This window comes from Canis aureus, chromosome 19 (assembly GCF_053574225.1).
Source record: "Canis aureus isolate CA01 chromosome 19, VMU_Caureus_v.1.0, whole genome shotgun sequence".
NCBI classification, from domain to species: domain Eukaryota; kingdom Metazoa; phylum Chordata; class Mammalia; order Carnivora; family Canidae; genus Canis; species Canis aureus.
This window is the reverse complement of record NC_135629.1, coordinates 33,130,621-33,151,939: the sequence shown is the minus strand read 5'-3', so window position 1 is coordinate 33,151,939 and position 21,319 is coordinate 33,130,621. Positions and strand designations below refer to the sequence as shown.

The 21,319-nt window shown below is 53.6% G+C and overlaps 2 protein-coding genes and 2 long non-coding RNA genes across 8 annotated transcripts in view; 2 read left to right on the top strand and 2 right to left on the bottom strand.

The window, feature by feature from the left end:
• FAM107A (family with sequence similarity 107 member A) overlaps positions 1 to 5,189 on the bottom strand; it is a 52,728-nt gene extending 47,539 nt beyond the window's left edge. The window contains exon 1 of the mRNA XM_077858346.1: positions 4,812 to 5,189. Within this exon, the coding sequence (XP_077714472.1) occupies positions 4,812 to 4,835 (24 nt within the window). The 5' untranslated portion in view covers positions 4,836 to 5,189. The remainder of the gene's footprint in view (positions 1 to 4,811) is intronic.
• Positions 90 to 6,738, top strand: LOC144289848 (uncharacterized). The gene is made up of 3 exons (XR_013357818.1): positions 90 to 917; positions 1,218 to 1,448; positions 6,485 to 6,738. It is a non-coding gene; the product is annotated as an uncharacterized LOC144289848 (long non-coding RNA).
• Positions 6,739 to 7,944: 1,206 nt separating this feature from the next.
• LOC144289850 (uncharacterized) lies at positions 7,945 to 12,087 on the top strand. The gene is made up of 2 exons (XR_013357819.1): positions 7,945 to 7,987; positions 10,153 to 12,087. It is a non-coding gene; the product is annotated as an uncharacterized LOC144289850 (long non-coding RNA).
• FAM3D (FAM3 metabolism regulating signaling molecule D) overlaps positions 11,662 to 21,319 on the bottom strand; it is a 36,059-nt gene continuing 26,401 nt past the window's right edge. For all 5 annotated transcript variants that reach the window (XM_077858342.1, XM_077858341.1, XM_077858345.1 and 2 more), the window contains exons 7-10: positions 19,121 to 19,171; positions 15,167 to 15,251; positions 14,362 to 14,488; positions 11,662 to 12,071 (exon numbers count right to left, since the gene is read on the bottom strand). In XM_077858342.1, coding sequence (XP_077714468.1) covers positions 11,982 to 12,071; positions 14,362 to 14,488; positions 15,167 to 15,251; positions 19,121 to 19,171 — 353 coding nt within the window. In that variant the 3' untranslated portion in view covers positions 11,662 to 11,981. The remainder of the gene's footprint in view (positions 12,072 to 14,361; positions 14,489 to 15,166; positions 15,252 to 19,120; positions 19,172 to 21,319) is intronic.

The window sequence follows — 21,319 nt, the reverse complement described above, 5'->3', positions numbered from 1 at the left end:
AAAACCTGCAGCCTATTCACAAAAATACAACTCTGAGACAAGCTTGCTCTCTCTCACCCCCCACCTTAGCCTCTTGCCCTAAGTTGACATTTGAGACCCACTCAGGCAAGACTTCCTGGAAGAAGTGCCAGTTGAGCTGGCATCTTTCTTCTTTTATTTCTCCTTCAGTTTCTTTCCCACCTAAGTGGGGCTTCCAGCTGTAAGGATGGACAGGAGAAATTTTATCTTGGAAGGGGTATTGTAGGGCTGTAAAGTGATGGCACTGTGAAATCACAGAGCAGCATTCTTTGCTCTGGGCAGACCTAGCCAACACCTGGGTACCAAGCTCCTCTGGTAGAGAGTGGACTGCTAACCCATCCACTCATTGCCTTTGTGCAGTGCCCAGCCTGTGCATCTGTTCAAGGCAGCCCAGGGCATTCAGCTTCCGAACACAGCTTGGGGAAGCCAAGGGCAGAAGAGAAGGAAAGCCCCATTGGGAGGCTTCTGGGAACTGGAAAAGTGCATTTCCCTGCTTCCAAAGGCCTCTCTGCCTGCTTTCAATACCCCTTTCAGTTGCTGCCAGTACATAGCCCTACAGCTCCCAGTCCTCACCCTCTGTCCCTGGGCTTTCCCAGGGAAGAAATTTCAGCTCCAACTTTTTCAAGGGTTGCAAGCCAGGCTATTCTGAGGGTGGTAAAGCAGGTGGAGAGGGAGCTCACAGTGAAGGGGAGAACAGCATGTTTATCAGTTTGCTCAGGCCGGGGAGGAAAATATTCAGGGGCTTTCAGATCCATGGCGTGAACAGATGGAATTAAAAGGAGAGTCTGGACCTGAATGACAAAGTCCAGGGTTTGGCAAGCTGTGCTCACAATCGTAGCATGTGTGCTCATGCCTCATCCCAGAGCCCCCAGGAGCGTGCCCTGCGTGCACAGATGAGGGTAGGAGTGGGGGAGCTTGGCTCCAGTTCCCCTCAGGGAAGCAGTCGGAGGCGGTGGGCAGAGTGGGGGCCACGGCATGGCAGGGGCAGCGAGAGCCTCCTAACGAGGCCCTCACGCCCCGCTGAGCAGGTGCCGGTGAGCAGGAACCATCCATCATCGGTGGGGATAATTGTTCAGGGAGCCAGGGGGGCCCAGCCAGATGTGCGCCTTTTGGACTCCATAAGAACGAACACTCCCTTTCAGGCCATTTATCAAATTTAGCTGGATCTCTCATCTTTTTTTCCGTTTGTTTCCGTCAAGGAGACTTTCTTCTAATGAAGACGAATGCAGAGCGATGAGTGACTTGGCAAAAGCCAACGCAGTCAGAATACAGGCTTCATTCAGGGAAGTGAAAAACCCAGGTGGTGCTGAGTTTGGAGAAATGTCTGAGAGCATGCTGAGTGCCCAAGCCTTGAAGGGGTTCTACTGTGGATCTGGGGGTACAGCCGGCCCCTCTCTGATGAAGCTCCACCTTCAGCTTCCAGAGCAGAGGTAAGAGCTTGACCCACCATTCCCTGACACCAACTCTGTGCCAGGTGCCTCAGCTCCTCCTGACGTGCAAGGGGACATCATGATCCCATTTAGCAGATGATGAGACCGAGGCTCAGAGAGGATAAGCAGGTGGATTTGGACACCGTGCTTCCGGTTCAAGAGCCCACCTCACACACGCCAGCAGTGTGGTTCGTGAGCCAAGGGGTCAAGGCTCTTTAGACCGCCTGGTTCGATTCTCCACCCCACTGCTTACTAGCCGGGTGGCCTTGTGCTCTCGAATCTCGTTCAGTGTCTCTGTGCCTCTGGTTGTTTGGGTCATGAAAGTGCCCACCGCAGAGGATGCTCTGGGAATACTGAATGAGTCTTTGCTGAAGCTGCAGTGCATGGTAAGCCGTGGCGAGCAACCTTTTCTGTTTAGTATCAGGATATCGTTTAGTCTCTGTTTTTAGTGTTGGTGGCTTTAGGGGTAGAATTAGGATCATGCCTGGGGCGCTGGACTTGTGTAGGAATTGCCCATGACAGCCTGTGGGCCTGCCCCCTTCCTGGGGGAGGGACCTCGGCTGCTGACTGGGGCCCAAGGACCGAGTGCCTGACCCCCGGTGTCCATGGATTATCACCTGGTGTCTGAGGTGGGTGGGAGTTGGTGTGAGGGCAGGGATGCCTTTCCCTCCTTGGCCCAGCTCCCAGCAGAGGTACCTACCTGGTTAAGGTTTGTTATCGGGCGGCTGGGGTGGGGGCAGATGAAGATGGGGCAGACAGTTGTGTACACGTGGGCAGGAGTCCTCTATGCCCGCCCTTCACGGTGCAGGGGAAGGAGACCGACTGCCTTCCCGTGTGCTTCCAGAGTTTGGCCTGGAGCTGCTGGGCCTTGTGGAAATGGTCTGACCCTGGCTGCGTGGCCCTGGCAAGTCTTTCCGCCCTTGGGCCTCGGTCTTCCCAGCTGTACAATGGGGAAGGGATTGGACCACTTTGCCAGGGGTTTTCCAGAACTGATTTTATAGCTATGGTTAAGCCATGAGTGTGGGAAGGGGGTCCGAGAAGCCCCCCAGGACAGCTCCGTGACCTTTATAGCACAGGCCAGTGGGTGCTAGACCTCAAACGGCCCAGGCGTGTCACAGACATCCTGCAGAGGCCAGCTGGGTTACTGCCTCCAGAAACAGAGCAGGAGGCATGTGTGGGGGAGGGCTGGGGGGTGGTCCACAGACGGGGGAGCCCCACAGCAGGCCTGGCCTGGGCCGGCTCATAGCCTCTGCTCCAGGCTGGCTCAGCCACTGGCTGGCTGTGGGAAGTCACATTGGCTCATGACTCAGCTTCTTCATCTGCCATGGGTGTGATGTTAATGCCCCTGGTGGCTCAAAGGGAGGGTGTGAAGAGCCGACAAGGACGCAGGTAGGAGAGGATCAAACCCAGAGGGAGACGACGTTGACTAAGGATCTACTTCATCCCCAGGCATGGTGTCATTTAGATTTTACAACAGTGTGAGAAGGATTATTATCTTTAGTCTATGGGGTTGGAACCTGAGGTCCTGTCTTGTCCACGGTCCCCGGGTATTTGGAAGAACTGACTCAGGTGTGTCTGACCTCAGAGCCCGTGTTCCCATTCACCCTCTGCGGCCTCTCCCTGGGGGGCAGCCTCTCCCTGGGGGCAGGAGGAGGGCCTGGGCCCAGCACATGCCTGCTTTTCAGTCTGGGGGCTAGTTCTGATCGGGATGCTGTGCTGAGGAAGATTCTGAGGTCATCTGGACTTCGTGGGAAAGGGTGTAGGGACCGATTCGTGAAGTTTGTCACCGGTGAGAGGAGAGAGAGAGGCAGTCTGTGAGCTGTAATTGCTGTTCCTAGGCTAGACCTTGTCGGGGTCTTTTCCAGGCCTGGGAAGAAGCCGTTCTCCAAGGTGACTGCACCTGCACAGGTAGGATCTAGAGGCTGAGCTCATTCTCCCTTGGGAGAGGGGAGAAGCTGGAAGAATGTTCCTGAAGGGGGCTGGGTGGGGCCAGGGTGCAAAGCTCTGCTGGGAAGGCAGCTCTGGGCTGTATCAGAGAAGACACAAGAACAGCAGGTGACCCACAACAGCAACTGGGGGCTCCCATGAGCATGGCGGGATGGAGAAGGGACAGCCCCAGGACAACAACCTTCTAGGATACTGCTGCTGGGGGTGCTGAGGGGAGGCAGGAGTTTCCAGGCCTGACTTGCACCCGAAACAAAGGAGGTTGGGAGCAGAGGCTGGTGCAAGGCGGCCCCAGGGGTTATCTAACCCAATGCTCATTTTCCAGATGAGGAAACTGAGGCCCAGAAAGCTTGTTCCATGGGGACTGCCAATGATGTGTTTTACTTTAAATTTGAAAAATGTGGGTTGGGCTCGGTTGGCAGAAAATTTAGAGTCATGCAGAACCATAGTTGTTTGAGGGTTAGAGCCCCCGTTTATTAGGGTTGTCTGGGTGACAGGCTGCATGCTACATACTTTATAGCATCCTCTCGTGGCCCCTCCCAAGGGGTGAGGACCAGCCCTACTTTACAGGTGAGGAGCTGAGATCCAGAGATCCAGGGGGGTTCAGTTCCTTATAAGGCAGGTGGAGGAGCTAGGGCCCAGGCAGCCTGACCTTACCGCTGGGGTCACAGTCCTGGTGATGTGGACTGAGTGCGTGTATAAGAATCCCTGGGGAGCCCTGCCTCCCCTTCCCCTGATCCAGGAAGTGTGGGTGAGCCCTAAGAAGGAGACTGTGGAGCAAGCCCCCTCCCATGCCCCATCTCTAATGCAGACACGGGGTCTCTATAGACCACATTTTCAGAAACACTGCATAGGCTCTGTCTACAAATCTCCAACTGAGAGCCCAGACATAGAAGGTGATGCATAAAAATATGAAGAGAACTCTAATAACAGAACATAGCTTATATATAGCTCATATGTGCCAGGCACTGTTTGAAACACTTTACATATATTTTTGTTCAGTTAATTCTCACTATAAGCCTCTGAGGTAGTGACTATTGTCCCCATTTTACAGATGGGGAAATGACTTACAGGAAGCGTCAGTAACTTGCCCACCGGCGCTCCCTGGCACACGGGGAAGGTGCGGCCACGGAGCCTGTATGCAGGGAAGTAGAGAGGTGTGTGTCTAAGACCAGAGAGCCTGTGAGGTTGGGCAGTCCAGGTCTGTTCCAGGGGTGGAGAGATCCGAAGCCTTTGTCCTAAGCCCCAGCTAGGTTTCTAGATGCAAATCTTGGCTGTGAGCTCAGGGAGGGAGGCTGGTGGGCAGTGCCTGGCTCAGGCCCATGGAGCTGGCAGGTAGGTAGATGGGGGCTCCCACCGGGTAGGTGCAGTCTCCCTCCCCATGTTCAGGGACCCAGCAGGACCCTCGGGGGCTCTTACCTTCTTCCCATGGACTGCTCCCATGGCACAAAGCGGGTACCAGGCCTGGGTGGGCCTTGGGGGGCCCGGCTGGGGTCCTCCCTGCCGATGCTGATCTCAGGAGCTGGGGCCCAAGGGGTTCCCTGGGCCAGGGTCCCCCGTCCTCTCGTGGCTCATTCTTCTCAGGCACAAAGGAGGCTTTCACAGCTGCTCCTAAGCCCAGAGCTCCTCAGACAGGCTTAGGGTGATTGATCCTGTCAGAGGGGTATGGTGTCCCCAGAGGGCCCACACGTCCTGTGGTCCCTGTAGCTCCTCACTTCCTGCACCCCTGCCTCTCTCAGGAGGGGAGACTGAGGCATCCGTGGGGAGGTGAGAAGCAAAGCCGTCCTCTCACCATGCGGCCGGCAGCTTGGGTACAGCGGGTGACCTCTGGCTGGCCCAGCAGGCAGGACTTGGCCTTCTTGCCAGGCTGGGCACCGATCAGCAGACAGGCCCCAGACAGTGGAGGCTGTGTGGACTAGCTGGGGTATGGGGCTCAGGGCAGGCTTGGCTTGTGTGGGGATGTAAACCTCGGGCTGGGCAGCAGCCCCATTAATAATAGATCTTTGAAGACACATGGGGGCAAGGGCTCTCGTGGAGCGGAGACACTGAGAGCAGAGTACTTCATTCAACAGGACAGTAGCCCAGCTGGGGAGGGCTGGTCTGGGCTTAGGCCAGGAGACTATCTGGAGGCTGGATTCCGGGCCCTGGGCCAAGTTCTCAAAGTTCCCCCAGCAGTTACCCTCCTCCTTACTTGCTACCCTCCTTCATTATTATCAACAGCATGGAGCGAGGAGGTTAAGGCCCGAACCAGCCTGGGCTTGAAACCCAACTCTTTCCTCACTGTTGTATGACCCAGGGGGTGGGGTGGGGTGGGGGGCATGATTTGACCTCTGGGAGCCTCCGTTTCTTCGTGTGTGTGTTCCTATAATCACACAGCACAGGGTTGCTCTGATGGCTGAAAGAAGTCGGTGTGCACAGCCAGAGCCATTGTTCTCTTAAAGCATAAATCAGATGATGTTATTCTCTGTTTTACACTCTCCCCCTTGACGGAAGAGGGGTAACGATGGCCCCTGACCCCATGGGGCCCTGAGGATGAAATGAGGTGACTTGTGTAAAGCTCTGGGCAGAGGATTTGGAGAATAGGAATTTTCCAGAGAAGTTAGGTGCTGCTTGTTATAATGCTGTTAATGCCACTCGTGATAAAACCACTGCCCATTGGCAAGTCCCAGGTAACCAGTTTGACTAAGCAGAACAGCCTTTCTTAAGAGATGGCTGGGCCAGGGAAAACTTGCAGCCCTGTCTTTCCTCTGTCTAGCACAATGCCTGGCTCCGGGGTGGTGAGGACTTATTGTACAAAGGATTATGAAATGGCAGTTGGTAGTGAAGGGTCAGGATCAAGTATTCTAGATCCACCTTTGCCCATAGAATCAAATTCCCCATGGTCCAACACAGTTCTGTTCCATGAAGTCTTGCTGGCCTCTCAGACCTCATTTCCCATTCCCCTCTCTGCCTGACAATTCCTGGATCATACCACCCTCCTCCTCACCCCAGCACCTTTGCACATGCTGTTCTCTCTGCTGGGAAGGTTTTCCATCTCTCTCCCTTGACTCCATTTTTAAATCTTGTGCAATTCTTTCCTTTTTATCCATTAGGCTCAAGGATCACCTCCTCAAAGAAGCCTGCCCTGACCCTCTATGCAAAGTAGCCTCCGAGGCTCTCTGTTCATTTTTTTCTTCATAACATTTATCAGCAACTGGAATGATTTTATTTCTGCGTTTATGGTTCAGCTCCTGCACCTGAATGGCAGCTCCACAAGGGCTGGGACCCAGTCTGTCTCATTCATCAGTTTACCCTCTGGTTCTAAAATAGAGCTTGGCACACTGCAGTCACTCCACAAATATTGGTGGAGTGGGTAAGTACACGATGAGGGATGAAATGAAATAGTCTAAGTATATAGAGCGCCTGACACAGTCCGAGCTCATTGCAGGAGCTCCCTGCATGGCAAATATTAGTACTGTCCCCACCAGGCAAGCACAAACGTGGCTTCTTCCTTTGCTCCTTCTCCCGGGTCCAGCCCTTGCCTCAGCCTCCCCCCATTTCTCCCCGTTTCAGCCAGGGCTGGGGTACAGCTTCTAATTCCTGCAGTAAGGAGACCATCCACAAAATTGTAAAGGGCAGTGACTAAGTTGGCTGTCAGCCAGAGTGGTAAAAATGCCATAAGTCAACCCTGAAGATCAAACTCCTTTGGCAGCCATCCCATAATTATCCACCAGCTTGGATCCTGGTGGGATGGGAGGAGAGAAAAGGAATTTTACCCATTTATTAATTTTTCCCCATCTGCTTGGAGTCTTGCTGAAATATGACTTATGAGCTGCACTGAAAGGCTGGTTAAATGGAGGCCTTGATTGGCTGAGGGTCCGAAGCCCGGCTCCTGGCAGGATGTGGGTCTGAAATGCAACAATCAGACCCCATGCCCCGGGTAGGAAGGGGGGTGGTGGCCCCAGAGCCTAGCCCAGGGCCAGGCACCAAGGAGGTGCTCAGGATGCGGGCACAGGTGATTTATGAAAAGGCAGTTGGTGGTGCGGGGTCAGGATCCAGCGTTGCCTTGTCTCACTGTGTGGCCGGGGCACAGCCTGTAGTCTTTCTCCACCTGTGAAATGGACATAAACACCTGCTGCTTTTTGACCTACGGTCTTGGAGAGGGAAGCAAGGCTTACAAAACAGGGGAAAGTTTTGAGACTGTTGACTCAGAGGTTCTGAGCAATTTTCAAATGTCTTCAGAGGCATTCAGGAAGAGGGAGGAGGAGGAGGAGGAGGAGGAAGAAAAGGAAGGAGGGGAGAGCTTGTTCGCCTCTGAGTAGTTTCAGGGCAAGTATTTCCGAAGGGCTTGTTTTCTGTCTTGAGGTAGACAGGCTGGGATTCCAACCCTTAATCTGAAGCTCCTTAGCTGTGTGTCTTTGGGCAAGTCCCTTGCCCTCTCTGAGCCTCACTGTCCTCACGTGTAAAAGGAAGTAACAATGAGCCCCACCACATGGGGCTGTGAGGATGGAATTCGTGTAACCCCCTGCACAGAGTGTACAGCAGCAACTCCCTAGGAGTTAGGTGCTGCAGTTACAATGCTCTTAATAACGTGATAGTAAACCCACTGCCCATTGGTAAGTCCAAGCATCTCGTCCATTAAGCACAGCACCTTTCGCCAAACCGGGTGGCCGGGGTAACCCTGCTACCTTTCCCTTTCTATCTTGGGCTGTCACCTACTGGTGAAGACCAGAATTACAGCTGCTGGGAAGCCCTGCAGTGGCTGAGGGAAGGACCCTGGGCCCTCTCGGTCTTCAGTCCCAGGAGAGAGGAGCAGTGTGCTGGCGGGAAGAGGATAGGGAAATAGGAGCCCCCCATTTTGAAGCCCATGAGTAGCTTGCAGAGAGTCTGGAAGGCCTGTCCACCCTGATGAGAAAAACCCGTTCTCGAGTCTTGTCCGTTTTACTTCCTGAATATCCTTGGGACTGGTCCTCTTTGCTCCGTCCGGTCCAGGCCACCACTCTGGCTGATGCAGCAGCCTGCTCACTAGCCTCCCTTTCTCCACACAGCAGCCAAGAGGAATTTCCAAAAACTGCTCATCTTATCAGGTCTTTCCCCAACTTCAATCTCTCAATGTCTCCTCACAGCCCCTGGACAAAGTTCAAACCTCTTCACCCGGCCCACAGGGCCCTTATGGCTGTCACCCCTGCCCACTCAGCCCTGGTGACCCACCTCTGCCCCTTCCAGGCCTTGTTCATGCTGCTCCCTGGCCTGGGCTCCCTTCCCTCTTTGCCTGGTGAGCTCCTAAGGCTCAGTGTGGATGCTGCTTCCTCCAGGATGCCTTCCCAGATCTGCAGTTTTCCCCCCAACATAGCCCTTATCAAGTCACATGTCTCTTGATCTGGGCCGCCCCTGGACTGTGAGCAGGGACTGTGTCTGGTGTCCTTCCCCGTGGCATCCTCACTGCCTACCCAGTTCTCAATGCACAGCGGGTGAGTAATGACAGAGTCAGACAGTCTCATGCAGGGGCTGCAGACCCAACTCTCTACAGCCATTTTCTTGGACTCTGTCTTGCCCAATCCTGAGCCAACTGGGGTCTCTACAGTGGCCACAGTGCCCTGACAATCGTGTTGAGAGAACCTGACAGGTATATGCCACTTTGTGATGCCCACCCAGGGAGGGGGACCTAGAAAGGGCTGGCTCGAGAAGGCCATCTCCTTTTGGTTTTGGTGGTATAGCAGGATGGTCATTTGGGCTCCTTTCCACCATCTGGAGGATGTGCCAACTGAGACCTGCCCCTGGTTGAGGAGGGGAGGTGGGAGTCAGCAAGACTTGGAGCCTTTCTTCAGGGGGATCAGACTCTTCACGACAATTCGTGCCCACCAGGTGGTCTTGTCTCCTAGCCCAGACTCAGAAAGTGACTATGGCCAGCTGGGTGGAACTCTTTTATGATGGGTCCCCCCGGAAGCCGAATTTGGGGTGAGTATTCTCATGCAAGTGATTTCTTAAGGACACAGGTAGGGGAACAGGATAGGGAAGGGGAAACAACCAAGCTAAGTGACCTGTTCAGGTGAACTCCCAGCTGGACTCCATGGAAGAGTCCTGGGGAATGTCAATCGCACCATCCTTGTCCTGCCCCAAGACAGGGGGCCCCTGGTCTTCATGTTCCCAGCCAGGCAGCCATGAGCTAGGGCCCACCTTGCCCCAGTGGAAACTCCTGGCTCTTCCTGGCCTTTTTTGCTTCTGGGAGCTAAAAATGAGTAGCCTGAGGGCAGTTCTCCAAAGAGAAAACTGGGAGAGAGGACGCGGGTGGGCACGAGCCGTTCCTCCATGGTACCTTTCCAAGCTCCCCCATCCCAGGGGACCCTTTCCCCAGTTCTCTGATCCAGACGGGTGACATTGCCTCAAGTGTCTTTAAAGTGCTACGCAAGACAGCTTCTGGAAAAGTACCACGAGTCTTCTCTTATAACCAGCTGGCCACCGCATGTCCTTTTAAAATCGTGGCCGCTGCCAAGAGCTCTGCTTAGCCCCACTCTGGCCATGAGCTCACTTCAGAAGTCCTTATTGGTTCTTCTAATTTTATAAGGTATTCTTGCTTGTAAAAATATGAAGGTGTTTATGGGTCGTAATGGAAATTTCCCGCCACCTTCATTCCCAGAGTGGGTCTCTGGCCAGACATTTTCCCAAACATTATATAATTTCTCCCCCTCTTCTTTGACAACTTTTGGTGATGGGGATATTTTATCATATTTAATGCCCACGAACCCCTGAGAGACTGATTTAATCCCTCATTTCTCAACAGGAACTATGGCTCAGTGAGGTGACATCTGCTCACCCAGCGAGCAAGTGGAGAACCAGTGCTCAGACCCAGGCCGGGCTTTGCATCTGGCCACACTGCCTGTAGTAGGTTAGGACGGGAGGGGAGTCAGCTAAGAGAAAGGAGTGGCACCCCCAGGCTCTCCGGCCTGCAGAAACCCTCCATTCACTCCAGGCTCGTGGGAAGGAAGGGTGACCGGGTTCAGTGGCAGCCCTTTCTAGCACTGAGTGTCAGATGTGAACAGGAGACCCTGCCGCTTGGAACAAAATGGCAGGAATGGAACAAATTCGTTTGCTTACGTAGCTCCAGGCATTCTACACACACACACACACACACACACACACACACACACACCTGAGCGTCTGTATAAGAGTTAGTGGGGGCTGCCAGCAAACTCCCTCTTTAGTCCTTGATCGTGATCTGCACTGGGAAAATGGGATAATGGAGTTGGGGGTGCAGTGGCTGGCTGGGTGCCCTCCCTCTGCCCAACCTGCTCAAAGTTGTCCCATCAGGCTTTGAACACTGATCTCAACCCCACAGCAACCGTAGCCCGAGTCCCAGCCCACACGGCCCCTGGCCGAAGGGTCCCACACGCTTGTCCTCCTCTGTACCCCAGGCCCGCTTGGCACATTCGAAGCCCTGCCTGGCCCCAGCGCCCCACACCGCTGGTGTGCCCGGGACTTGGGCGTCTGCCCATCCACTGCTCAGGACGTGAGTTCTGCAGTCGCCCTGGTCCACACTCTGGGAGCCCGGGTACCGGTACTTTTGGCTCCCATGTCCCCCTCCCAGGACTTGGTCTAGGCACCCCACCCTTGGCCCTTCTCAGAGACCTCCGGCAGGGTGTTTGTACCGTATCCCTCGGGCCTTACCACGTCCGTGGGCCCCAGTGGCGGTGTCAACGTCGCTTGGCCAAGGACTCACCGTGAAGCCATGGGGGGGGGCACCCTTTCCTCTGTGGGGCAGACCAGAGTGCTCAGGAGTTCACGTCAGGCCCCCGCTAGCGGCCCCCCGCCCCGAGCCATGGCCCTGGCTGAGAGCCCTTCTGCTCCGAGTCCCGGGGCTCCTGAACGAAGCTCCACTCCCCAGGGCCCCAGGCGAGCCGACGACACTCCCCTACTGCCTGCCTTCCCACTCCCACTGGCGTTTTCCAGCATCGCTTCTGATTAAATCTCAGGGGCCGCTCCTGGGGTCCTCCCTGAAGCCGGCCTGTTCCTCCCAGCCTGCCTCGGCCCAGCCGGGCCCCCACTCTGGAATCCTCCAGCGCTCCCCGCCACCGCTCCTGGCCCCCGGCTTTCTCTGCTCCCCGGGGTCTCGCACCTTCGGCCCGGAGCAAAGGGTTCCCTCGCCCTCCAGCACAATCCCTGTGAGTTCAGCCTCTCCCCCAGCCTCTGACCTGGTGCCCAGAGCTGTCACCGACCCGTGCACCTTGCAGGCCGGAGGCAAACCCGGCCCGGGCCAGTTCGATCCCAGGGAGAAACGCTGCAGGTCAGAAAGTTCCTTCAAAATCAGCAAAAATAAAATTTAATTGTGCGCCGCAGGTGTGGGCAGTCCGTCCTTCCTTGGGAAGGGCCGCCAGCCGTCTTGAGGGAGAGCACCCTTGTTCTTCCTGCAGACGGGCGCCTCCAGGACCCGGATGGCTGGCCCTGGGGTGGGCCGCCTCAGCCCCCGGGAGGGGGTGCATCCGAAGAGGCGAGGTGCGCAGTGGGGGCCCCGGCACTTTCCGTAGGCCCTTGGCTCCCTCCTCGCCGCGGCGGGCTCCAACCCTAGGCCGGCCAGGAGCTTCTTGGGTCCCGGCCCAGAAGAGCCACGGCGCCCTAAAAGACCTTCCGGGGAACACAGCCCTCCAGCTCCAGCAGCTCCGGCCAGCCGTCGTATTTGTTGGTGCCTGGGTTGTTCTTTAAGAACTAGAGAGAGAGGAGACAGAGAATGACGCAGACCATGGGGGAGGCTGTTCAGGATTCACACCTGAGTTTTCACTGTGCTTTTAAAACCTCACGCTTTGGGGATCCCTGGGTGGCTCAGTGGTTTACAGCCTGCCTTTGGCCCAGGGCGCGATCCTGGAGTCCCGGGATCGAGTCCCACATTGGGCTCCCGGCATGGAGCCTGCTTCTCTCTCTCTGCCTGTGTCTCTGCCTCTCTCTCTCTCTGTCTTTCATGAATAAATAAATAAAATCTTAAAAAAAAAAAAAACAACAACTCACGCCTTTACTCATATCACCCTGGTTTTGGCCCCATGGGGAGGTGGTGGTGTTGGACAGGACCAGCGCGTTTCACGGGTGGGGGAACGAGGCACAGAGGAACAGCAACTGCCCAAGGTTTTACAGAGGAGATCAGGGCTCAGTCCTTGCCTGTCATGCCCCGGGGGTGGGGTACCAAGTGTGTGTGTGTGTGGGGGGGTGCAGGCTTGCAGAGTGTTAGCTCCTCTGTCAAATTCTGCACCAGCCTCTTTAGGACACCCCCAAACACCACCCACAACAATGAAGAGGAGCATGCTAGCAATTCATGAACACTCGCTCTATGCCAGGTGCAAAGTGCCTTGGGCATTTTCCCCTTACAGCAGCCCGAGGAAGGGCATACCATCATCACCCCATTCTACAGATGGGAAACCTGAGGCCTAGAGGGCCAAAGTAACCCTAGTGGCAGAACCACTGTGTAAGGTTAATAATACAGAGAATAAAATCAGTTAAGATTGTGTTTCCAATGCCTAGGTTTCATTTATGGAGGAAAAAAAAAGTATAAACAGCAAAATCTACCAGGGGAATAATTGTGGCTAACCCTCAGGAAAAAAAAAGGAATTCTCAATGCACCTTCTCCAAATCCTCGAGCCCCATGTGTGGGAACCAAAGGACCCAATGGTTTCCGTCACATCATGGTCTCCATTTCATTCTGGGTGATGGGTCTGCGCCCCGCCGCCCGTGTTCATTCCCCAGGGGCTATAAACACTGATTTCTAACGCCCTGAATTCATTCTCTCAGAAACGCACACGTGCAAACCAGACCAGCATTTTCCAGATGAGGCCGCCCTTGCAGCCCGCTGCGGTCCCCTCACCTGGAGTCCAGTGCCTGACGCTGTGCCTATGGCCTGGGCCCCTCCCTGCTTAGCCGGGGAGGCTGTGCTGCGGGCGTCAGGACGGGCATCTCTGGAGGCAGGCTCGCGGCCCAGAGCTACGTGCGCATCGGACCCACGCCGCTGGCCAACACCTCTCTAGAGCTGTGGAGGATGACCCTACCCACCTCACTGCGGAATCAACCTGCGCGGAGCAAGTGCTTGCTGAACGCTTGTGTTTCCTACATGATCAATGCGCCCTCGTGGCTTTCCCGCCTAAGCCCTCCACGGCTCCCCATTGCCTTCAGGATGGAGCGGACTCTCCCCGTAGTCCTTTACGTTTGAGTCGACTCTTAGCTGCCTGCCTTGGCATCTGGGCAGCGCTGAACAGTCTCACCACCAGACAACGGACTAGCTCATGCCCTGCAGGACCTGGCTAGTTCTCCCACATTTGGGAGTTGCTCCAGCTGTGGATCAGCAGATGAGGGACAGGAAAAAAAGTGCAGAATTTCCCCGGAGGCTCCCAACCCTTCACGGACTCCCCTTTCCTCCTCTGAGACTCCACTGCGGGCTGCCTCCCAGACTCTGCTTGGGGCCACCCCTGGGTTGTGAGTGTGGAGCTGCATGTCATGGGCCACTCCTGACTCCTTCCACATACTCAGGTGCGCTCTCCTGTCTTCCTCTTGATGCAAATTTATCCTCTCCACTGGGAGCTTAGAAGGGGACAGCACCCTTGGTCCAAACCTCTCCCCCCTGGTGGGGAGCTTGAGGCCAGGGAAGGGGGTGGGGAGTAGGGGCTTGGCTTAGGTTTCTACTGGGACTAGAAGCCAGACAACCCCCTCCACCAACCCCTGCTCTGGGCGCCCCTCTCTGCCCCTCATGCAGGCTTCATCTCTACATTCCTTTCTCATTTCCCCCATTCCTCACTTCCCTCATCCTTCTTTTCTCCTTTTCCTTCTCCTTTCTGTTACTCATCCATTTATATATGACCCAGCTCCTTGCAAAATGGTGAAGGCTACTTCTGCTAGGGGATTAGCCAATCAGGCCACCATGACCTCTGGGGTCCCCACACTCTCCCTCCCAAGCCACCATTCCTGGCACCTTACCTCCACCTGCTTCCCTGGGACGGGGAGGCCGCCAGGGACCTACCTGCTCAAAGGGGCTTTTATCCTTGAGGTTTTTGGCTCCTAAGAAGACCCAGCTATCTCTGAAGCCCAGCTGCTTTGCATAGGAACTGCCCAAGCTGGAGAGGAGCTTCCTGGTCTCATCGTTCATTCTGCAGAGGACCAGAGAGGACCATGAAGTGGGGGGTGGGGGGGTAGGAAGGTGGGGTTCTCAAGTACCTGGCCTCCCCTCTGCCCTACGATCTGCTGTGTGCAGCAGCTGTGCTGTGCATAATTGTGTCCAGGAGGAAAGGGCCGAGTGGTTTTGCTTCTGTTTACAAATACACGTTTCTTTGGAAAATATGGAACATCACAGAGAAACTGAAAATTACAGTCTCACTCACTTGACATAATCGTAAAATTTTACTGTGTTTCCTTAGGGTCTTTTCCCCCCACGCACTGGGGGATCCTCCCAATGCTTTGATAATCTGTGTCATTTTTCACTTAATACTAAAGGGTGGGCATTCTTTCATTCCTTAAACCATTTTCTGAATCATCATTTTTGATGCAGTATATCCTCTTTTATGTATATATATGTCCTATCAACATGTGTCAATTTCTGAAACTAGTTGGCCTTTATTGGACAAGGACAGAGTGTCCAGTTTTCCAATGTTGTAATCGAGGCTGTGATGAGGCTCTAGAACCCGTCTTTGTTTACTTGTCTGGTTATTTCCCTAGGAGAAGCTGCTGGAAGATCAAGCCAGCAGGAGAGCAGGGAAAGGCACTGATAGGGCTTGGAAGCATTTGGTTCGCTTCAACCCATGGCCCGGCAGGTGGAGGTTCCCACTTACTTGGTTCCTGGGTCATCATAGGAGGCCACAAGCACCAGCGCACCCTCTGGAATTTCTTGAAGGAATTTCTCCAGGAGCTTAATATCTGAGGGAGGAAGGAAAGCTGTCATTTAAGGGAAATGACAGCTGGTCATTCTCATTCTCTGCTGCCCTGATGATCCAGGAGTGGCTGGGGTCAGCAGGAGGGGACATCCTGGGTGGAGCTCCCTGCAGCCTTTGTCCAGGGGAGAGCAAAGTGCACAGAGCAAGTGGACCCTCATTCGGATGGTCAAGGGTGGACACTGGAATTCAAAAGTTCCACAGGCAGTTCTGATGTGCAGCCAGGAGTGAGAGACATTGTTCTAAGGGCCCTTGGGGACCCAAGGTATGGAGCACAGGCATCTCTCAGGAACTCTGGGCTCTTTGCACACCCCTTCCGACCCCTTGCTACACTAGTTAAGAACCTAACTTGTCTATGCTGTCTATAGGATATACTCACTGGACCACAAGCGACTCAGGTCACTGAGAGAGAACATCAGTGTCCTACAATTCTCCAGTTTATGCCAAGGAACAAGCCTCCCTTTGCATCTTTAATATCTCCCTGCACTTGCAAAATCTCTGCATTTAACAGAGAGCAGGCCTAGGTGCAGCACCTGGGGCGGGGGGCATCGGCACCCAGCTCACTTCAAGGGTATGGATTTGTTTCCATTGTGCTTATTTTTATGGTCACCTTTCTTGCACAAAAACTCGTAACTTAGGGCAGTGATATAATTTCCTTTTAACATATATTTAGATTAAAAAAAAGGGAGCCAATTCAAAGGAAAATACTAATAATTCAGATGATATTCTGGATGTGGTGTAGCTGGTACAGGAGGCTCTTGAATAATTGAGGAAGTATGGGCAAGATTGGCCTAGTGGGAAAAGTAGGGGTGACATCTGTCAAATGAGGATGATTTGTAGCCCTGCCCACAGCATTTTTGTAAAGAGTAAATTGTGACAATGACTCTGGGCATATGGAAAGTACACTATAATGGAATTGCAATTATTAGCAGGATTGGCGACATAAATTTTAGGGTTCATTGCAAAATAAAAATTTGGAGTCTTTCGTTAAAAAATTAAGCATTTCAAGACTGTGAAGGCAGAGCATCGGACCAAACCTGAGTTTGCACTAAGTGCAGGGTCCTGTATGGCACACACCCATGAAGAAGAGCCAGTTTTTAGTAGTCCCCAGGGATCCCTGAGACCTAGGGGAAGAATCAAATCCTGACAGCAAGGCCAGCTGCCAACCAGCTCAGTAACACAGAGGCCTGCAGTCAATGACCACAGTGGCTCTGTTAGTGCAATCGCCCTTGATCTCCTTTTTAAAAAGATTTTATTTATTTGAGAAAGAGTGTGAGAGAGGAGAGTAAGCACAAGTTGGGAGGGGAGGGGCGGAGGGAGAAGCAGACTCCCTGCTGCTCAGGGAGCCCATGTGGGGCTCAATCCCAGGACCCTGGGATCATGACCTGAGCCGAAGGCAGATGCTTAACCTGCTGAGCCACCCAGGTGCCTTTGAACCCTTGAACTCTTGAGACAAATAGGGAACTCTGAAAATTGGTTGAAGCCATTAGCTCTAGATACCAAGATCTGTTCTGGTCTGGGATGGACAGTAATGTTTAGAAAAAAATGAAGTGTGCCTTCTGTTAATTATCGTCCCACTTTAAGAAGTCATAGTCTTCCTTTGTCTCTTGTGGGAAGGGGCTACTTGTCCTCAACTGCTTCTGTTTCTGGGTCCCCATCAGCCACGGTTACATCCATGTTCATAATAGAGTAATATAAAATTTAGTTTCCTTTAAATTATTTTTTACCCTTTTTGACAACCTACAGAATGGGAGAAGCTATTTGCAAATATCTTATCAGATAAAAGGCTAGTAGCCAATGTCTATAAAGAACTCATCAAACTCAACACTCAAAGAATAAATGATACAGTCAAGAAATGGACAGGAGACATAAATAGGCATTTTCCCAAAGAAGACATACAAATGGCCAACAGACACATGAAAAAGTGCGCAACATCACTCAGCATCAGGGAAGCACAAATCAAAACCGCAGTGAGATACCACCTCACACCAGTCAGAATGGCTAAAATGAACAAGTCAGGAAAGGACAAATGTTAGTGAGGATGCTCAGAAAGAAGAACCCTCTTACATGGTTGGTGGGAATGGAAGCTGGTGCAGCCATGCTGGAAAACACGGTGGTTCCTCAAAAGGTTGAAAATAGAGCTAGCTACTCTATGACCCAGCAGTTGCACTTCTAGGTGTTTACCAAAAGGATACAAACATAGTGATCCGAAGGGGCACACCCCCCCAATGTTTATGGCAGCAATGTCCATAACAGCCAAACTATGGAAAGAGCCCAGATGTCCATTGACAGATAAAGATGTGGTGTATCTATATACACAATCGGATATTACTCAGCCATCAAAGAGAATGAAGTCTTGCCATTTGCAATGATGTGGATGGAACTAGAGGATATCATGCTAAGCAAAAGAAGTCCATGTGAGAAAGACAATTATATGATTTCAGTCGTATGTGGAATTTTAGAAAGAAAACGGAGGATCACAGGGGGAGGGAAAAATGAAACAAGATGAAATCAGAAAGGGAGACAAACCACAGAGACTCTTAATCCTAGGAAACAAACAGGGTTGCTGGAAGGGAGGGGGGTGGGTGGATGGCATAACTGGGAGATGGGCACTGTATGTAATGAGCACTGAATGGACCCCTGGGTCCCTCCCCAGGCCAGGTGGGGCCCCTCCCACTGGGTGCCAGTTCCCACTCAATCCCCTACATCAGTCTCATGAAGTAGACACTGTGGTTTACCTCTATTTTACAGACGGCAAAACTGAAACTCAAAAGGTGTCACCTGCTTCAGCCTGAAGTTCCTTTGTCCATAAACCTGGCCCTGGGCCACCCCAAACCCATTCAAGGTCCTGGACAGAGCCCTCAGCCCCTAGCCTGCCCCACCTTCTCCTCACCAGGAGGGGCCTCGCATGCCTGCATGTAGACACCCCCAGTCTGCCCGTCCAAGCTCCGTCTTCACCTCCCTCCCCTCCAGCCACTGCCCTGCCCTGGCCACCCCTCAGTCCTAGGGGTGTGTGTCTGCAGCTCCTGTCCTAGCGGGGCACACCTGCATGAAGTCTGCGTGATGCAGGCTTCTGGTGGGCACATTATCTAGCCCTGCAGATCCTCAGACCCACCGTGGGAGGTGAGACTCAGCTGGATGATGGCCACCAGGGGACCCATGAGACCATCTGAAGCCCTGGGCCCGGGCCCGGGCGCCTGTCTCTAAGGGTGCTGCTGCAGATCACCTTCGGCACGTCCCCAGCTGTGGCTGCTGGGCACAGGAGGCAAAGTGAGCTGAGCTGGGATCTGGGAAGCGGGCTCATCTGACCTGATGGAAACCAGTCCTTGCAGGACCACGATTTCTGGTGAGGGGCTGCCCAGATGCTTTTTCGCTCCTTGCTGAGGTTCCTGGGTCAGCGGGAAGGAGGAGGGTTGCCAGCTGGGCTTGGGACTGATTCTAGCACGTTTTGGAAGATGTCAGGGTGAGAGTCCCACCCCCATCATGGCTTTGCCAGGCAGCCTGTGGGTGAGGAAGTTGCTGGCAGGAGCTTCCAGCCCCGGCAGGTCAGCGTCCTGTCCCCAGGTTAAGGGCAGGGAGGACAGTGGGGTGGCTACCTGCACAGAGGAGCTCAGAAAGTGTGTCTATGCCGCGAGAGAAGAAAAGAAGTCTGCAGAAAGACACAGAGAGCTGGGAGCCTCAGAGCTATCCTTCCTGGGCCTTGGGAGGCCTTGTCCTTGGGCCCGATAGAGACCTCCGTGGCCTTAGAATAAAATACCTTTGGGACGCCTGGGTGGCTCAGGGGTTGAGCGTCTGCCTTCGGCTCAGGGTGTGATCCTGGGGTCCTGTGACCTCAGTGCCAACAGAGGTGCTTACCTCCAGAGTACATGTCGAAATACTTCTGTGTCAGCACCATTCCTGTGGTTCCTGGGGATAAGAGAGCAAAAACCATGATTTCCTGAAACAGGTCATCCTATCATTTTACAGAAAATAGCTAGTCTTTAGTCTAAGACTTAAAAATAGAATAATAATGGGAGTAAAATCAGGTCCTATAGAAAGCATGCAGGACTAAGTTGGGGCCCAATAAGTTTTGGGCTGATCTGAGAGGTATGAGAACACAATAGTGGAGGATCTCTGGAATCGAATGGTATCCAACCAGTCTGGGTCTGTCTTCCACCTTGCCACTTCCTAACGCACCACTTGGTATTTTGACCTCAATTTTTGGCATCCGAACAATGGGCTATAGGAACTAAGGGAGATGGGTTTTAAAATAGGTAGTCAACATACAAGATAAATTTTAGCTGGAGAAGAGTGGTAAAAATAACTGCAATCATTATCATCATTCCTCCCTGAACAGGAAATCTATAATTTGAGTCCTCCGACTCTTGGAGGCAAAGGGGTTTGCAGTGGGCTAAATGTACGGAAAGCTCTGAGCTCAGGGATCTGAATTGCATTTGTAGGTTTTTGCAAAGGGTTCTAAGTCCTATGGGGAACCAGGTGTTTGGGGGGTCGCAGTTCCCCGTCTATGCCACTAGATGGGGGTGTTGCAGAGGGGATGGCAGCTCTACGTTTTCACCACTGGTCCCATCCCCCCCACCAGTTTGTGGATCCCTGAAGAGTGGGGACAGGTGCTGGGTAGTGGAGGCTCCCCTGCTGGGTGGAAGAGTGGGGGCTTTACACTGCAGCCCTTCCTGGATTCTCGGAGCCACCAGTGCAGGGGCCTTGGAAGCAGGGGGCCGGGGTGTGTGTCTGTATGCACACGAAACCATGATCATGTTCATTTGCGGATTTTTCTGGAATTAGAAAGAGAACGTGTAGTTCGAACAGTTTCTTAAAGGAATCTCTGCCCCTAAAAGATTGAGAACCACTAATCTTTAGCAATTCTTGCTGGCTCATTATACAGATGAAGCCCTGGGAGTGATTGGTTGGACTTCCCCACAGCCGCATGCAGTAGATGCTTCCAGGGGTTTTTAGCTTAGGGAGGTTCAGTTCAGCTGAGGGATTGAGACCTGGAGTCAGTCAGATCCAGGTTCAAATCTAGCTGATTCTGTTGGCTGTGTGACCTTGGGCAAGTTGCCTAACCTCTCTGAGCCTCCATTTTCTTACCGGGAACATGGGGATACTGTGCACATGCCACCGTAGTTTCGGGGTGAGGTTGAATGAAATAGCGAGCACACAGTGAGTGCTCAGTAAACCTTAGCTCTTAGGGCTTGTTTTTGTCTTTGTGCTTTGTGAGGCAGCGGGGAAGGCCACCCCAGTCTGAGCCAGTCTCCTGGGAGACTTCTTCAGGGAAGAGAGAGCCAGCAGGTTTCCACCAGATGGGCTGCAGTCACGGCCAGTAACTGCCCTCCTCACTGGGGAGGGGGTGTGGGGGCGAGTGGAGATTGGGTAGAAGAGTCACTGTAGACGGAGACTCCACCGTCTTCTGCTGGCCCGGCCTCCCTGTAGGTTGGGGCCCCCAGTGGAGTGAACCAGGCCTGGCTCTCCTTCTCAAGACTGGGGAGGGGCCATGCCCTGCTCGGCCCCACTTTCCCAGGCTCCCAGGAAGTTGGCCAGGGCTACCTTCTGACCTCCTGCTCTGGGTGAGGCTCCATTTTTGTTTCAGGCTTTGACCTTTCCCTGACTCAGCGGTTCTTGACAGAAGGGAGAGGGCTCCCCTGGAACAACAGGCCAGGCTTCCAATCCTACCCTGGCCCTTCCTAGGTGTGTTCACGCGGCCATGCCATACACAAGCTTCACCTTTTCCTCCTGGAGTGTCTGCTGTGCCCTTTCTCTACTTGCCCTAGTCTTTGTCCCAGGAAGTGGCTCTTAAATTCAGGGAAATGGTCTTTGTTCTCCATCTAAGAGCTGACAGCAGAGGGGAGGGTCTTGGCTAGGGCAGACACCTGCTCCTTATTCCGTCCCTATAATCCCATCCCCTCCTGAAATGTGTCCCTGTTTCAGGCTTGGCCTGCAGCTGTTCCCTGCTAGAGATGCAAAGTAGTGAGGCTGTGGGCCTCCCCCCACATCTCCCTGCCTCCAGCCTCCCTACTCCAAGCTGGAAGGAAGTTTCTGGAATGCAGGGCTGGGCCCTCA